At 38.7% G+C, this 19,571-nt stretch overlaps 1 protein-coding gene across 1 annotated transcript in view; it reads right to left on the bottom strand.

Annotated features, from left to right (window-relative positions):
• Positions 1 to 451: 451 nt before the first annotated feature.
• The window catches only part of KCNK1 (potassium two pore domain channel subfamily K member 1), a 45,760-nt gene continuing 26,640 nt past the window's right edge, over positions 452 to 19,571 (bottom strand). The window contains exons 2-3 of the mRNA XM_054024340.1: positions 4,915 to 5,310; positions 452 to 2,300 (exon numbers count right to left, since the gene is read on the bottom strand). Of these exons, the coding sequence (XP_053880315.1) occupies positions 2,041 to 2,300; positions 4,915 to 5,310 (656 nt within the window). The 3' untranslated portion in view covers positions 452 to 2,040. The remainder of the gene's footprint in view (positions 2,301 to 4,914; positions 5,311 to 19,571) is intronic.

Genomic DNA, 19,571 nt, shown 5'->3' on the forward strand with positions numbered 1-19,571 from the left:
CATCTTATCCACGTTAGCCTCATTCATTAATTTACCTTTGGTTTCACATGACTACTTGACACTTGTAGGAACTAGAACATATTTCTATAGACACTAATAATAATTGGAAATGACCATTTTTGCATTAACCGTAATTAACAGATCAGTTATTTTGAGACACTAAAATAAATGTCATTACTGTGCTTTATTTGCTGTTATCATTCCAAAGTGTGTTTATTTTTGTTTCAAATACTAAACATTATTCTATAAGAATAATCAGTAAAGGACTAGATGGTACATTCATTATTCATGTTGGCAAGTATATTCAGAATTAATGGTCCCATTTAAGTTGTTCACCAGGGTTAGGGTGGCACAATCTAGCCTTATGCACGCATTTTTTCTCATATGTCATCTATGTACAGTATATAAGGTCTTAAAGAAAACACGGAGCACAATTAAGTACAGACACCCAGAAGCTACACACTTTTTTTTATTTACCCTTAAGTTTAAAATACAGTATTGTATATTTACAGACACCACAGTAAACTGTTCAGCTTGTTTCTTCTATTTTTAATTCTGTGCTTTAGTATCAAGTGTCTGTATTTTGCAATTTGTGCACACACTGAATATCACTGTTTCTATGCATGTCATGTTCTTCAGAGTTTAGCAATACATTCAAATTGACAGAAATCGTGTGTTTTCAAGTACTGAAGACAATCAATCAACTTCAAAAACGTCACTGAAAGACAGTAGAAATGTTCCTTGTACACTACTCTTAAATCTTAAAGTCAACATTTTTAGTGCTGCAATTTTGAGTTTTTCCTTTTATAAAGAGAAATCTGGTGGGGGGGAGGGGGGAATCTACCTAAAATATCATTCCTAAATCGGTTAAACTCTAGTGGGCTACAATATATGTACAGTATATAAATATATTTATTTATGTATATATATGTACACATATACTAGTTAAACGTTCATTATAAATAGAGGTGTTTTAACTTTGGCTGTACAAAAATAGCCACTTTGTTGGGAACATGCAAACACAGTATGCTTCAACCTAACAAAAAAAATCTTTAGCTCGTTTTTCTTAAATATAAGTTTTAGTCATATAGATTTAACAGATTTAACCATAAAGTAAAGTTTCCCCAAAAAGGTATAAAATCTGTTCAACACTAGCTATAACTAAACTCACATATGGTATCTTTTAGGTAATTAATTTCAAGTATTCTTCTCATGTCAGCTAAGTCTAGACACTTTCATTTTGCTGCTTTATTACAGTAAGATATTCATCTTTGAACACTAAAAGCCAAGTTATGGCCCATCTGGCATGCATGCACTGCAGGGGAGAGGGCTTTCCCTAGCACTGCTCTTACGTGGGAGGCAGTCTTAATATGGCGACTTGTGCTACAGGATCCAGATCCTATGCCCATAGAAATCAGTTGTAAAACTCTCATAGCACAGATTTTAAGGCCCGAAGAGACCACTATCATCATTTAGTCCAACTGCCAGCATAACACAGGCTGTCGAATTTCACGCAATGCTTCCTGCATCTAACCCGAAAGCATATCTATCATTGCGGACTTTAATGGGGCAGGATCCCACTGCAGAAGCATGGTGGAGAGGCTGGCCACCTCTACTGTCAATGCACACTGCCCATAGGGCTGGTAACTGGACAGGGGTGTGCATAAGGCACTACTTCCCTGCACACCAGCCAGTAGCTATAAGGCTACACTGAAGGAGAGCAGATTACACCCATCCCAAGGGTGTTGCAGGGAGCTGCCAGTGGGGCATTATGCTTCCTCCTTGTCTCTTCAGGCATAATGCCTCCCAGGGATACCCCACCAGCTGCTACAAATCCTCCCACTCTCCCAGTGTAGCTCCATTTTAGCAACATTGATTTGTGTCAGAAGTCTTTTCAACATCTGAAATGATGAATACTTATTAAAGCAGCACAGTCTCCTTTCTTTCATAAAAATTTTCCCCCACAAAAAATAAAGAGGCATTCTATTTCTTACGGTAATGATGTAAGTGCACTATAATATTGGTATGGATGCCCTTGTATTAATTGTTTATACAGCCATCATAATAAGTTGCAGGTTGAACAGTCACAAAAGGCTCGTTTGCTTTTTCATCCTCCTTCATGGAAGCTGCTTGGTCCGAAATTGAAGAGAAGGAAAGCTGGTCATGTTCCACTATATGCACTTGGTCCTCTTCCTTGTCCTTCTTCACATAAAACATTTTTCTAAACCTTTTGAGCTCACGAAGTTCACAGAAAGTTTCTAGAACCACCAACATTGCAATGAGGCCCAGCAACAGATAACCTGCCCAAGAAACAAAAAGACAGACAAGGTTTGTGAGGTAATGTCTTTTACTGAGCCAACTTCTGTTGGTAAAAGAGACAAGCTTTTGAGCTTGCTCAGAGAAAAACAACACAGTGCCTGAAGCATTATCAGGGAAAGCTGATGGGATAAAGCTCTAACTTGGAGTTTTTCCCACCTATGATCCCTGAACTATTATTTTTTTCTCTCCTTTCTGTCCTAGAATTTTTGGGGACAGAAGAAAAGTAATTTGCATATAACTCTTTGTATTTTACTTTTTTTCGACAAGACCACTGAAAATGTTATAATATGTAATAATTTACTAATTGTTTTAGTTCATTGTGTTCCGTAGGGAAAGCAGGCAATGACATGCAATGCATAAGAATGTTATAACTTCAATAATCATGTACAGTATATATAATTTCATGAATTGCGCATTCTTCAAAATTTGTTTTCATTATTACTATTGCACATTGTTAATAGAAGAAGTTTTACGAAGTTTAATACAGTCATTTTGGCTATTACATCTGTTCAATAATACAGAACAGTTAAACAATATAACATGAAAGTATCTTTTCCTTATGTATATACTTATACTTTTAAAAAAAATGTATGAAGAAAACCTGTACCATAAAACTAGTGCAAAAGCCTAGAAATGTATGCAAAAAAATCAAAGAAAAAGTCTAAAATTTCACATAAACGTTTACAATCGCTGCTGGCACCTGAAAACAGACAAAGGTTTCTATTCCCCTCTCCTCCCCCCCAAGAATTACATAGTTGAATCATGAAGACTGTATCCATCTTACATACATTACACTAATTAGGTAAAATCCTGCTGGCGTTACTTACACAAACACTACCATTGACTTTTGTTGCATATTGTACACATTTGAGATTTTGTTTTTGTAAGGGAAAACCATCATGCTCTGAGGTTCTGTGGTGGACCAACTCCCATGGACTTGCATTGGAGCTCTTCCAAAAAATCAGGCCTCCAAAGACTAACTAACAATCCATCATGTTCTTTATTTTCCTCTCCAAACACAGACACACCCCATTTCCTGAACAGGACTCCACGGAACGTAGTCCAAAAAGGATTTCTTATTTTAAATACTGTAACTTGACTCCTGCCTCCAATCAGCGCATGGCAGCTCCATCACCCACTTGTTAAGTTTTTAAACACACAGCTTCACATTTTCTCCGGTGCGAAGGAGGAGCTCCCCATAAATGTCTACAAAGCTACCTCATTATCCTCCATTAAAACCTTCTTGAAAACTCCTTTTCCATGATGCCCACAAGCAGCTTAACAACAGTTAGGCTATGGCATAAGACAATTGCCTGTCATGCTACCCAATATTGTTTCAATGTTTCCTTATATTCCCTCATCTGTCTGTATTCATGTGTTGTCTCTTGTTTTATACTTAGACTGTAAGCTCTTTGGGGGTAAGCTCTTTGGGGCAGGCACTGTCTTTTTGTTCAATAGTTATATTGTGCCTAACAGAATGGGCTCCTGGTCCATAACTAGGCCTCCCAGGCACTAGAGTATTACAAATAATAAGACCAGCAGTTCAGAGTTGGAAGCAGGATATTTGTTTTTGCCTCTTTTTTCTTAGCAAGCCACTTCCTAACTGATCTTAAAGCCTTTTTGCTTCCTTATTCCTTCAGCGCACAGGCTCCCTACTGGTATAGCTGTAATGTAAATTAACAAGCACTAAAAACAAATTCTAATCTTCAGCATCATATGCAATAGCCATGTGTTCACAAACATGCAGGGACATGAATTAAGACCCAAATATAAAAAGTCAAAATTTAAAAAAGTAGATTGTTATACTTTTGTATTTATTGTATATTCTTATTTTTTTATAAAATACTAAAATAAAAATTATAAAATTAAATGCTGATTTTTTTTCCAAAATGAAATTCCTTCAAAATCAACATGTTCCAATTTTGATGAATCAGCATTTTCCAGTTGGAAATTTTTTGGCAAGGTCTAATGGGAGCTTTTGGGGGGTCTGCACAGCTTTTTAAAGGATGTTATAAATGGAGCTGTCGAAAAACTGGATGCAATTTTCTTGAACATTGTCCCTTTTTTGGCTTGCATTTGAAATTTCAAAGAAAGTGTTTTGTTTGTTTTTTTAAATTGAAGTTTGGAAAATTTCAACCCGTTCTAGTTCTAACAAATTATCCTGCTCCTTATCACTTATTTGACTGCCACAGCATTAATGCCAATTTGCGCTTGGGGTTTTTGTAATGGGGATGCAGGTTGGTTTATTAATCACTGTCTGGCAAGACATTATTTCAGTTTATATTAAAACACACACAAAAATAAAAAAAATAAAAAAAAAAAAAAAACCACACCCCACACAGAAGCGGAAAAAACAACCCTACAGCCCAGAGAGCTAAAAACTAATCCCCAGTACTAATCTTCATTTAACCAACTCCCTATTCAGATTAGTGCTTTTGAAGGGGGCTGGGAGAGTGAGGAAGAACCGATAAATCACTGTTACCAACTCAAAATGGGGCACAAGGCCTAGATGAACAGGTAAGTAACCAAAGAATATGGAGGGGGAGAAAGAGGCACCTAATACGTAGAAATCCCATTGGCTAGTTTGGTACTTACACGTAATTCCTATCTTATACAGCTCTCTGAATTTTTGATTGTAACCTTCTCCTGGAACATAGTCTCCAAGACCAATGGTGCTCAGGGAAATGAAACAAAAGTAAAAAGATTCCAAAAAGTTCCAGTCATCTTCCATAACAGAAAATACTGCTGCCGGGATAAAGAAAAAGCATGAGACGGTAACAAACCCAAGAATCACTGCGTGGATGATGGCAACAATCTGCTTGGAGAAGCCCCAGCGAATGTGGAAATACAATACAGGCCGTCTGGTGACATAGACTATGATACGCTGCACCACAGCAGTCAGGAAAAGCAGCGTAAAGGGGATTCCGATGACGGAGTATATAATACAGAAGGCCTTTCCTCCATCCGACAAAGGCACAGTGTGACCGTAACCTGGGGGAGGGAAAAACAAACAAACAGAGGAAGGGTGTATATGAAATGTGGAAAATAAATTGGAACAGGCACATACCATCAGTGGGGAACTCGTTTGCTGCATATGTGACTGTGTAGTATTATGTTACACAAAGAACTTTTCACAAAACTTTGAACTCTGCTACACTTGAAATGTACTACTATCAAGGATAATTTTAAACTATTGGTACAGCCAGACTATTGGGGGTTAACAGCTACATATACAGAACAAAGCATAAGGGAAAACATTTTTTAAAACTATGCATGTCATTTTAACAATGTATATTTTGGAGAAAGGGTGTGTTGTCTGGTATTCAGAGCATGAGACCAGAGATCAAGACATCTGGGTTCTATTTCTGGTTCTCCTACCAACTTATTGTTTGACCTTCAGCAAGTGACCTGGACACAGATCCTGAAAAGGTATTTAGGCACTTTGCCACTGATTTTAATGGAGGTGCCTAAATACCTTAGAGGATGCCTTAACCTTTCTTTGCTTCAATTTACTGACCTGTCAAAATGGGATAATACTTACCTCACAAGGGTGTTGTTAAGAGTTAACTGCTTCTAAAACACTTTTAGATCTTTAGAAGGAAGGTGTTAAAAAGTGCAAAGTATTATTGTAATTAGTACGCCACATTGCATTTTTTCCATAGGGTGTTTCAATAATAATCCCCTAAGAATATTTAAAAAACAAAACAAACCTCCACAGAAAAAAATAATAGCTTGAAGGCTGGACCTTCACCAGGTCACTGGTGCATTATAAGTGTCAACAGTAATCTGTCTAGTTTAGAATGTAGGAATTTATACAGTGCTGTGCAGGCTGCTGATGTCAATATATGCAATTATGCTAGTCCCAGGCTAGAAAGTGTACCATGCCAGACTGTTTGGTTTTAAAAGTAAACCACAAGCACAATAAATCCACTGTGAACTGTAAATGTATTCTTCTATTTGTCAGCTGACACAATTAATATTTTACTGTTATTGTAGTGGGGTAGGGGAAGTCTCCTGCAATCTAGGGAGGTTAATCAGACCAATAGAAAGACATGTAGTAATATAACTCCAAGCAAGTTGTAGCCAATTGGTTCATTTTATCATTCATTTATTGTGTGGTCAGGGCCGGCTCCAGGCACCAGGCAACCAAGCACATGCTTGGGGCGGCACCTGGTAAGGGATGGCGGGGGGAGCGTGTCGCGGCATTCTGCAGGGAGGGGGGGTGCTCTGGCAGCGCGGCGCTCGGCGGGGGGGGCGGCGCGGGCGCGGCGCTGGGGGGGGGGGGGGGTGTTCCAGCGGCACTCGGCGGGGGTCTGGGGTGGGCTCCGGCGGCGCGGCACGAGGCTCGGGGGTGGGTTCCGGCGGCGTTCAGTGGGGGAGGGCGGCGTGGGGCGCGGTGCTGGGGGGTGGGGGGGGTGTTCCAGTGGCGCTCGGCGGGCTCCGGTGGCACTCGGGGGGAGGGGGGGGTCCGGCGGCGCTCGGCGGGGGTCGGGGGTGGGCGGCTCGGGGCGGGGTTCCGGCGGCACTTGGTCGGGGGGCGGCGCGGGGCGCGGCGCAGCGCTCGGCAGGGGGCGGCTCTTTTTTTGCTGCTTGGGGCAGCAAAAAAGTTAGAGCCGGCCCTGTGTGTGGTGTTATGATTAACTAACATGTCACATGGTATACAATCATTGTATGCTAAATAGAGTTAAATTGTAGTATTTTAGAAGTATAAGATGAATCAGTATTTAGACGTGATAAGTACATGTTAGGTATCTAAGTGAGTAGGGCTGAAACGCCAGGCCTACAGGCTGAGGCCTGTATGATGTCAGCTTAGCCATACTAGGCTATAAGCTTAAGAAATGCTTGACATAAGTGAGTGACCAAAGAATGACCCTATGCCACAAAATTATGAGAAAAGATATACCAGTGGGTGGCATTGCAAAAAAATTAACTGTAAGATTAATTTTTGATGACAAGATACCTGGTAGTCACATTTTTCAAGCACGCGTCCTAATTGCAGGGCGCACTATGCGCATAAATGCTAATGAGAACAAAAGGATCTACAAACAACCTATGAAAAATGGGGTATCCCAATATTCTTGGGAGACAATACAAATATGGGAAAAGAGGGTTGACATTTTCATGCACATGTGCAGGGTATAAGGTATAGTCAGAATCATATTATAAAAGAGGGGGCTCCCAGGTTGGGTAAAATGAGTTCCCTATGGGAAAACTCCAGCAGGAACCACCGCTCTACTGATGATCAGTTGGCAAGGCATCCATCAGACCTCAAGGACTATCATTAAGGATGTGAGTATGATTATATTTCTAACTTGTGCATGGGTTTTTGTAGGATTTCTATATGCCTGGGTAATCATAACTTTAATTGTAACATTAATAAAACTTGTAAAACAGATTAGACCTTGTACTTCTAACTGTATGTGTGGTCATTACTTTTGGTCTTTGTGTTCCTAAATCCTCTAGGTAGCAGAGGTGACCTTCACGCTGTAGAGTTTGAAACTGTAGCTACCAGAGCCGAACCCAGGGTGGTGTAATACCACATTACAAAACTCACTTTAAATAAAATAAAAGGCTACAAAGTTCAGACAAGTCTTAGCCATTTACAGCTAAAAATCTGCTAGTTCATGAAGAGTCACTTGAATCCCATACTTCCAATCTTATCCACCTTACAAGTCAGACATCAAAAAGAAACCCTCTTGAAAGTTTACCGGTGGTCTAAAAATTGGTACTAAATGTCTTAGAGGAAGCAATATTTTTCTCCAAGATGCATAGAAACACTTTTAGTTAACGGATGACAAAATTACAAAATTTGAATCTCCTCACCATTACAACATGCACAAAGAAACCCTATACAGTGTAATTTCTCTGCATCATATAACTTAATGCACCAAATAGTCTTCAGTCAGACATGAATTTTAATGACTTGATGAATAATTGATCCAAGTTCAGTCACTTGAACTCCAGAAAAAAAAAAAGTCATGCTGCAGGGCACTTTTTTTGTTTATGTTTATAGTACTACTGAAATCCATTACAAGCCTCAAAGATTTTTAAACACACTAAACGGTTAATTCCTCTAACTTGTACATGGAACTGTTCATATTTTATTGAGTTGGCCCCTAGAGTTTTCTGCCTAAATCTAACTCCATATTAAAAACAACTGGAAAATCACTCCTAACTACTTTGAATACACAGACCATTCAGTTAGTGGTTTCCAAAGTTTTTTTGCCTTTCACAAATGTTAGGGCCTGATCCAAAGATCATGAAGTCAGTGGATTAGTTAAACTGCATTTAACCCCTTTGTGAACACCCTTACACAGAATTCATTCACTTCCAAAGTGAGTTAAGATAAAGTGATTTAAGGCCACTTTAATACTGAATAACAGTTACAATACTTTTGTAATGCCTATAAATCTTGGTCCTTCATTGTAACAAATATTAACACAATAGAGGATAGCCTTACATTTCAGAGAAAATCAGGGAACTAAAAAGATAAGCTAAATGTTACTGTTCAGTCACTTGCTTTCTGTTGCATCTCATTCCCTTCCTTCATCTATGTATTGCCTCTTCGCTCTGTAACCTCTTCAGGACAAGGATTTTCTAAGATTGGTGCACACATCTGGCTCTATATAGCTATAATAATGTGTCAGTTTCCATTATTCAGGTGAAGCAATCATGTTTATGTATATCACAACAGTAGTCCTAAGACATACTTTTCCTTATGAGAGAAAAGGACTCAAATTAAGGGGAATCATATCCCCATTATTAAAATTATGAAATTACTTTAATCAGTCTAGGAAGAGGACTGGGACCGACTTGATTTGGGGGACTAGAGTTAAAATGGTCCAAGTAACATATTTGGTAACTGAATTAGCAATTATAAAGATATGAAAGTGTAAATGTCACCCACTTCTGCAAGAAAATTCACAGGGAGAAAAGAAATCACTGCAAAACACAGAGGGATTGCCAGACTGGATGAGACCATATAGCTCAGCATCCTGTCACGGACAGTGATCAATACCAGATGCTTCAGAGGAAGGGGCACCCCTCACATAATGGAAGTTATTCAACAGCCAGCCCATAGGGGATGTTTTTCCTAATAGTCATTTAATGGCTACTTTTATAACCTAAAAGGCATAATATACACTTATGCATTTTTATCTTATAGGATGTAATTGTGCATATTCTCATTGTCCATAGAAACAGATATTATTTTTCTAATCCTTTTAAGCCCTTGACCTTTGATACCTTGTGGCAATTACACAGGTTAATTATGTGTTGAATAAAATATTTCCTTTTATTGGTTTACATTTGTTGCCGTTTAATTACATTAATTGTTCCCTTGTTCTTGTATTATACCAGTAAACAGGAGTTACTGATTCTACCTTCTCTGTACAACTCATTTTATATGCCTCTCATGTTCCCTATTATTGATCCCTTCTAGTTATTTTCCTCATCTGTCTCTGTACCTCTTCTATTTTCCTATATCCTAGCACTGAGGAGAGTATCTTCGGTGTGCCACTGGTTTATAAAATAGCATTAGAATATTTTCATTATTTTCTATCCCACTCTTTCTATAGTCAGACATTTTGTTTGCTTTTCGGATTTCCATTAAGCAGATGTTTTCACTGAGCTGCCCAGTTCCTTTTCCCAAATGGCTAGCGTCAGTCTAGAACCCAGCAACATGTATGAGAGGTTAACATTATTTCTTCCAAATTGCATTACCTTGTCAACACTGAGTTATCTGTTATCATGCTTCCCAATTACTAGTCTGGACTAAATAATTTTGTGTATCTGTAGCTTTTGCTACCTCATTGTTCAGTCCCTCCTTCAATTCATTTAGAAATATTTTAAATACTGTCCTAGCACAGATCTTTGAGGAAACCATGAAGTTGACCAATTAATCCTGGTTTTCAATCCCTTAGACTGCTTCTAATCCAGAACAGTAGTGTACTGTTTCCTTTATGGCCTCCCGGAGGGACTTTGACAAAGGCTTACTGAAAGTCCAAATAAATTATAACTGCTGGTTCTCCTTTGTCTATTTGGTTGAAGTGATCAAAGAATTCCAGTACATCAGACCAGAACCATATTCCTGGTATGTTCCTCCAGCAACAGAGGCAGAGGTCTCCCAGAAGGAAGAGGTGATACAGCTCTGAGCTGGATTACCTCCAGCCTGAATTTCCAGGCAGAAATCCCCACATGATGCTGTGGAAAGTGCTACTTTTCCCGATCCATCCTTTTCTGGCCCAAGCTCAAGAACTTGCATCCATGGATCGATGGGAAGAACGAGGAGGAACGGTGAAGGGTGACATCCACTTTCTTCATGGACACCCACCTTCCATGAATGAATCACTGAGGGGTGATGTAGGCCAATTACATGTTCTAAATCTCTTTCTACAATGTTTTTGTATAAGCCTTTGTCATGCTCTGGAACCTATGCTAATAGTGCAACAAACTGATTATTTATGGCTGGACTATTTCCTTTATACGAGTTGCTGATATGCTCATGGGCTATATAAATTCTAGATACAACGCTTCAGCACTTTGTTTTGGTAGGAGGTACACAGCAGTAACTCAAGTGATCAGAACCCTGCCTTCAGGATTTCAAACCCATAGCAACGTTAGGATTAAAAAAGCTGATTAGTGAGTTTATGTAAAATACAGAAGCTCGCTGGGACATAAATTATGAGGCAAGGGTCACATATTATGCGGCATGAATAAAATGAAATTCAAAGGTCACTTTGTGCAGCATAGCCATGTTATGTCAACATGCCATAATGTCAGATCTAATTTAAAATGCATTTTAAGAAGAATTTCTCGCCTCCTGTGTTTCTGTGAGAAAAAAAAAAAAATCAGACAATGTTAGGATTGGAAAGGAACCAGTTACAAGCTTTAAAAATAAAATGATGATTCTAGGTAGCTAGTTTATTAGCTTCTCAGCTCAAACCTGACATGTGAGCACCTTTCCCCCTCATTAAAGATGGGAAAGGGAATAATGACTGAAGAAGGTGGTATGGGATGCACAACTCAATTAGAAAAGGCAGCCTGAAAAGATTTCTCCGCACTTTGTCTCAAGGGTTTAAAATACAGCAATGCCGGGGAGGGGGGGGGGGGGGGAGAAAGACATGAAAGCAGAATTGTACGTTACTAAAGCAATAGTAAAAATTAAGATTTTAAGAGGTGCACAATACTTAGGTAAATTTGATCATGTTTTCTAAGCAGGCTGATAGAATCCATCATGGAAGGCAGAAGGGAGAAAGATCCCAATATCAGAAGCATAGGAAAGGAGACCATCGTTGGGGAAAGGAGACTTTTTTCATTTTACAAAAAGGCACGCACTAAAAAGGAAATGTCTGGTAGTAAACAAAGGAGAAAAATCAAAGAGGGGAAGGAGATGTCCACAATTGTGAATTGTGAATCACGTGAGAGGCACCATAGACTGATATGTTTGGTTCTGGGTGAAATGGTAGCTATGAGCATGTTGTTGCAATACTATGTATGAAGGTATAGGAGATGAGATATTCTCTACAGACAACAGACTGATGAAGTAGATGAGGTTTTGTGTTCAGGTCAAGTGTGGTGGGATGCAGAGGACAGCAGGCAAGGTTTTAGATATGTATGTAATAGCTGAACCACATGCCAAAAATAGCAGGAACCACAGCCAAAAATAGATTTGAGGATCAGAGTTAAGCTGGTCTGTGGAAACTTGAAAATTTCTTGACTTTCAAACTTTCTAATAATGCTCTCTTAAAACACAGTTTTCCTCTGAAAAGTGACTAAAAATGGCAGTGTGTGGTTCCATATTTATTGTATCTTAGTGACTCCAGACCAACTGTGTACACTTTTTAAATAAACAGCTGTTTTCGTAACCTGCAAACTCAACCGGGAATCTGAAAGCTGGATTCCTTCTAACTCTCACATCACCAACAATAAAGATTTAATCAAAGCTTGATTAAAAAAAAAAAAAAATCTGTTGATAATTCATGAACCTGAACAGAACCCAACTCCTCTTCCTATAGTAATATAGTTTCTGAAACTGACATGAATAAAAAGTGATAAAAAGTAATTTTAACCAATAAAATAAAGCACTTATGACTGAGTATACAAAGGGATTAACAGGTTTATTGAGTAGTGAGTTCCAATATAATCATTTTTTGGAGTAAAACCACACTTTAATTTTACTAATCTCTAGTTATAATTCCAACTGTATCCTGAAGTTTGCCAGGGAATTCACTGATTTTCTAAGCAAGCATTCCAATGCACTGACATGTGAAGATCTGCTATATTGTATAATGTTTCATTCCCTTCTGACAGACTATATTTTGCTATCATTATCCAATGAAACCAAAAAATTAAATACTTAAAACAAATATTCTGCCATCAAAGTTTGTAGCCTCCTTGAAAAAGAGTGGTTCAACTAATATATTTAGAAATGCCACTGGCTGAATCACTACAGGCTGTAGCTTCTTTGAACCCAAGCAGTTTGGTGCATGAGAATTTATTATTTCTGCTGGCTGTCAGCTAAGTCAGAAATCCTAAACGTCCAGTCCATGGAGTTCACAGACTAGTTTGCAGCCCCTGAACCCAAGAAGTTTGCATGAGGGAGGTTTTGTACTTTACCACCACTGCCATACGGCACTCCTTTCACACAGTTTGCTAGATATCTGGTGGCCCTTTTCAAATTTTATGAAGTCTGCCAGACCTGCTGAGAGGTAGCGGCTGCTAGGCAGAAGAGAAGATTGTTGCTATGAACCAATACATACATACTTCTTTGACCACTGACCACTCTTGTAGAATTTTGAGGGTAAAGAGATTTCTGAGGAATTTAAAAGGGAGAACAGACCTAAGCATAGAACAGGAATCTAGTTACAGTCTTAACAGTCAAGACACTGTAGTACTCTCTCCATAATAAAGGACTCTCTTGTCTCTGCTGACTATTTTAAAGTACATTTTTAAGTTGCTAGGGCACTACCTAGTACCACAAACTGCAGTTAACAGTTCCTGGAACTCTTCAAACAGTAAAGGACAGCACTTCATAATTCCAAAATGAGACCAGTAGGGTAGCCTTTGGTGCAAAGCACCATATGATTTGCAAAGGATACAACTATAACACAAAGCATCAGCAAGTTTACAAAGTCTATCTCCAACTGGAGAGCATGGCTAAGGTGATTGTGCTCCCCTTCCCTCCATCCTTGTGGCTAGTACTGGAGAGGTCTCTGTAGATGGGTGAATTTTACCTTACTACATATTGCAGAAGTGTCTCTCTCCACTTTGTTTTTCCTGTCCTATTTCCATAGAGAGGAACAGCTCTCATTTTAAATATACAGGACAATGCGTAATAAGTACAACTCTTATTTATTCTCCCCCCCCCCCACTTAAAAATTCTGACAGACATCCATAATGAATTACAGGGGTAATTAAAAATTGGACTAAACTAGATGAAGCTAAATTTAGATATGACAAAGCAATATGGTTTACTGCATTGCAGAAGCATACAGGGCAGATTGTCTCTATATTCATAGGCATAAGAATACTGCTGAATATATTCTTGTGTCATACTTGAGCAGATTAATGTTTGGCTCAATAATGTCACTTCTCAGCATAAGCATCAGAGAGAAATGTAGATTCTCTTTTTTATTACACCGTAGAAATGACTTGAAGTGGAAAATGATAGCATTTTCCCATGCCATGGACCTGCTAATCCCACGCAGTTTGCATTATATATGAGCTAAGCATATAGTATCAACTCAAGGTGAACCATTACACTACTCTAGTGCAGGTCTCTAATTAGCAAGTCTGCACGAAAGCATGTCACTAAAAAGGAATCCACAGGAGAAAAGAAAGATACAGAACTGCTGTGATTGTAGTCATACTATTTCCAGGACCAATAAACATGCCTTTAAAAAGACCTAACATTTCTGTAGGAAGTGAAAGCCTGGATGTTTCAGAAACTGATGGCACTTATCTTACAATCACACTCCCTCTAGAAGTGGGCAACTGGATTTTTCAAGCCCCAATACAGTACTGGCATGTTACTCAGTTTATACAGAATTATCTAGAGTGAAATTCCTCTTATTAGGATACATTTAACCTTGATCCTGACATGAGCTCCGTGTGGGTAGGATTTGGGGGGCACAAAGAGCCCCAATTATTTTGATTACATTGAGCCAAAGGATCATTAAAGACTTCCAGGTGTGCCACGTAGGTGCAAGGTTCCCCACAGTGCTCATTGCAGGACTAAGGACTAAATTTACAAGCTTGTTTAGCAGATACAGATCTACTATACTTTAGCAGAAAAATTCTGACTTAAATTTGATGATAGTCAAAAAGATTTGTGTAAGTATTTTCTGCCATTACTATTAGGGTTTTGTTCTGTTTGTTTTTATAGCTGAAGCCCTTGTGTAAGAATTGGACCTAAGATCACAAGGGTGATCAAAACAGGAATCATTTGGAGTCCCGTCCCCCCCCGCCCCAGAATATTTCTAAATATATATTTTTATTTATCAAAGACAACTAATACAAAATAAATCCACCAGATCTTTATTATCTCCAGCAGAATCTCACATAAAAACTATAGCTATTTTTTCCTCCAACCTCAGATTAATGTTTTAATATAATAAAAATAAGAGCAAGTACTGAGAGGCTGCTGAATACCAGCCAACCAACAGGTCAAAGACAAGGTTAGATTTCCTGAGAGTTGCTTTGAGGATTCAGTAATGATAACTCCAGTTATTCTTTTTTTTAAATTGGTTTACATGCCTGCCAGGCAACAGATGGTCAAATTTGTACCAGAGTCAGGCTCCCACCAATAAGCTATTTCATGATGGCTGTTGCCTGGTAAAACTCACTCAAGAATCTCAGTAACTCAGAGAAGTACCAACGGCTGCTAAAAGGGGGAGCATTATTTCTATCCGACTGAAATGTTACAAAATGGACAGTTTTTTGAGTTGATGTTTTTGCATATGCTGTTTGTGCCTTTACGTATAGCAGCATATTTCTTTGTGTTCTCCTACCATAGCACCTTCTTAACCATTACTTACCAAGGGCAAAATTCACCCAAGGAAGAGGGCCCACACAGGGCTGGGACTGCTTCAGACTATGTATTTGTACAGTGCCTAGCACAAAAGGGCCCTGACCTTGGTCGGGCCATCTAGGTGCTGCTGTACCACAAATACTACTTCCCTGGATTTGTTCAATATTACAGTCCACTACAGCACTGTCAGTTATGGCAACAGCAGCTGAGCAGTGAAAGCCCATTTACCATAGCTAGCATTGAGCCTCAGAGGATACACACGGTCTTGAGGGTTAGGGTAGGAGGATGACGTTTTTTATCTCCAGAAAGGCTTGGAGCTATGCTTTTAATCTCCTGTAGTAACACTCTGTGCTACATCCATTTTTAAAGTTCATCCCAATTACTTGAGCCTTCTGCCACTTGAAAGACTTAGTTTATGCACAGCGCACTGTAGGGATGTACCAGCTGCCACTGCTGAGCCCAGCACCTGTGCAGTATGGTTACTCAGCTTGACAGGAACAAAAGTCAGATGCATTTAATCAAGAACAGGCTTCTAAAAACTGATATCGGGCAGCTGTTCCCTTCCCAAATGCATCTTAGATGCGTCAACAGCTCTGAAGGTGTCACAGAGCCATTTACTGCAGTACTTTAATCAAGTATCTAATTAGTGAAAAATAGATATGTAATTTTGCAAGGTTATCATTTCTTGCACTGAAATGAGCTGCAATTGTAGTTCTTCGACCATCTGGGAATAGAGAAACAAACCAGCTGCAGAGTATACTGCTTTCCACCTCCCTCTCCCAAACAGAGATACTATTTACTGCACCTTCAGGAGGAACAGAGAGTGAGATCAGTGAATGAGACCAGTTGTTCAGTGGGCAGAACCAAAGAGTTCTAAAATGTAGATAGTTTCTTTAAATAAAAATGCAATTTTCCATCTACTGAGGAATTTCTATTCGTAAAGCTGATTTTTTATGTGGACCTTGGACAAGTCATATAGCATCAGTTCCCTCATTTGCAATATGAGGATGATAATTCCTACCCATGTTTGTAGGACGTTTTGACATTCAAAGCATATGCATTAATATGTAATTTCCAATCATTTTACATTTTAATATGTTTTCATATATAGAGAGAGTCTAATTCTGGTTGATTTGATAATGTAGCAATTTCTGGAAATATTAAGGTTTTAACAGCATATAAAACTGCCACATATAATCTTTGGCTTATCCTTCCTCCTTCCCAAACGAGTTCACAGCCCATTAATCTCTAAAAATCAGTCAAAAGAAACAAACTATTACAAACCAGACAAAAATACACAATTCTCTATTTCTATGGAGCATGTTTTCAAACTGGAAATTCTATTTTGTAACTAAAAATATAAGACTCTTCGTTCTGAAGCTCACACAATGTTTCTCTTAGGGTCAAAGCAAAATAAGTGTGGTCATTTCAGACCTGAGTAATCCACAAACACGATCCCATCATATTTTGTAAAACCTATCATAATCTGCCCAAATAAATATAAAAACATTCACATGTTCAAAGTTCTGTATTAATTCTGAGAGGACCAGCAGGCAGATATTTTTACTGCTCTGAGAACTAATCCGTTGACCCATGTTCAAATTTTGAGACTATATCAGCCCTACCCACCTTATACATAGAGATATTGTTTTGTCACTTTTGATGTTAGGATAGTGCAGGTAATAGAAGCTGTGAACACGGCATCTTGCACTAGAGCACTATTTCTGGATACATTGATCAAAGGACAGCTCAAGCTCAGTTAGGTCCTCCCACGTACAAAAGTCCTTAATATATAAGCGTGACACTGCATCAAAAGGGGTTAAGCAACCAGAAGGCTAAAGTGACCCAGATCAACCTTTAATACATAGGGAAGTATTGAAATGGTAAACAGTGCCATTTCTTGCAAACAGCTAACAAAGCCATGATAGATAGACCAGAATGTTTGAAATGTAAGTCTGTATGATCAGAGAATTAGAAGTAAATACTAATTGTATTTGTCTGAGTTTAAATATATCTATTAGAAGCTTCTCAATGGTGATCTCATTAGCTGGTAGACGATACACTTTTTTCCCTGTCTATTACTATGTTCTATTGATTCAGAGATCAAAACGGAATATTAGCAACTAAATGAAATATGTGGTGTAATAATATCATTGTCTTTATTTCTCTTTGAAATTTGTAGTAAACTATCTGGGAACTTTTGAACAGTTAATAGCCTTATGCTAATCAATGTAACTAATTACTTGTGTGGACATAGGAAATATGAATGGACTTCAAAGCAACAATCTATATTACCTATTCTTCACCCAAGGAATGCCCGCTGTGTTATCTGCTATCAAGAGGCTATCCTAGCCTGCCGGAGAGCTATAAAAACTCTAGAGCCTGATCCTGTCATCTCAAGTCTGCTTGAACCTGGTCAGGGGAGGTTTGATTCGCAAGACTGAGGCCTCCAGCTCCAGTCTGGATTAACCTGCTATTTTTCAATGGAAGAATTTAAACAGACTCTGCACATGGACTGCCTATTTGGACTGTAATCTAATGAACTGATTCTGGAAACATTTTTATACAACTCAGCAGCCCACCATCTCGACTATGAAACAGATGTAAGTACTTAAAAGATCATTATACGTATAGATATGAATTAACCATAATCACTCTTTTCTTTTTAATAAATCTTAGATTAGTTAAGAAGGATTGGCTGTAAGCATGCATTTGGGTAAAGGCTGAAATATTCATTGACCTGGTGGGCAATGTGTTTGATCTCTTGGGATCGGTAGAACTTTATATATGGTGAATAAGATTTTAAATAATCCTCACCATATTTGACTTGGCTGTCTGGGTGGGGATCTAGATCTGGATTGCTGTGGGGGCGCTGTATTTTTGGCTTCTGAGTAACCAGTAAGGCACTGTAGAAGCGGTTTTGTTGCTGGCTTTTGTTGCTAATTATTAAAATAAACCACTAGTTTTGGGGATTGTCTGCCCCACTCTTTGCAGTTCACCCTGATTGAGCAATCTCAGAGAGGCCCCTCTAGCAACCCTGGTCACAGTAAGATAGTGCTAAGTGAAGGTGGTGTTTTCAGGTTGGCTTTCTGGATATAATGCAGAAAAAGACAAACAAAAATCTCATGTCTCTTATAGGGACTGATCCTCTGAACTGCTGACAGCCCTCAGCTCCCATTCCCTTTGGGACGATGGGAAAGAAATTTCTGGTTGAAGATGGGGAAATACCAGAAACGTGGCAGAATATGCTGCTGCACATTGGGATAGTGCAGATATGTAGCATTCAAAAGAAAGATATACAAAGGAAGATACTTAAAAGGAATATATTTCCACAAGGGAAGTACAAAATGGCACAGCAACTGCAAATAGTAGAATTGTTATTAACATGTTTATATTAGAGAGGATGAGCATGTATTACATAGAAATGAACTGTGACCTAATATTTCAGAAGATAGAAACTCCAGTGAGATGCAAGAAAATACAAAGTAGGCTGACAATATCCAGATAAAGCGAGAACAAGTTTTTTGCTTCATGGTTTTCAGTTGTTATACTGTATGCACCGATTAAAGATTATTTACCACACACAAGTGATCAAACATTTCCTCAAATGGTTTATTACAAATTAAAAATAAAAATAAATAAATCCTTTTACAAATCCTCTTAAATCCCTAACTTCCTGTAGTAGGATTTTCCCACTGGCAGTGCTTCACTGCACTCTCAAAGAGCCAGTATCTGATACTATTCAATGTTTGTAAGCGTAACTTGAAATCAGTGGGGCTACTACTTGTGGAGGAAGTTACGGCTCAATGCGCAGAAGGGTGTCAGAATCTGGACCTGAGAATTCTGGCCAAGATTCTCAGTGATTAGTGGGTTTTGGTGCCCAACTTGTGACATCCTAAAGCAGCCTGATTTTCAGAATGGCCTTAGCAACCAGCCTCTGAAAATGTGGTCCTTTACGTTATCTCAAGTTGGATGCCACAAATCACTAATCGGTTTTTAAAATCTTGGCCACAACAAAGGAGTCTAGACTAGTGTGATCTGCCATTTTTCTTGACCACAGTATAACCCTGCAATAACTATCTGCACCTACAATTCCACACTGTAGACTTAGTACAGTGGTGAGCATTATGTAAGTAAGCTTCTTGTACATCTATTCCACAGGAGATATTTCTTTCCGGAAGTCTGCCCCCACTGGGATATCCACTTTCTTACAACATTTGGT

This window comes from Malaclemys terrapin, chromosome 3 (genome assembly GCF_027887155.1).
Source record: "Malaclemys terrapin pileata isolate rMalTer1 chromosome 3, rMalTer1.hap1, whole genome shotgun sequence".
NCBI classification, from domain to species: domain Eukaryota; kingdom Metazoa; phylum Chordata; order Testudines; family Emydidae; genus Malaclemys; species Malaclemys terrapin.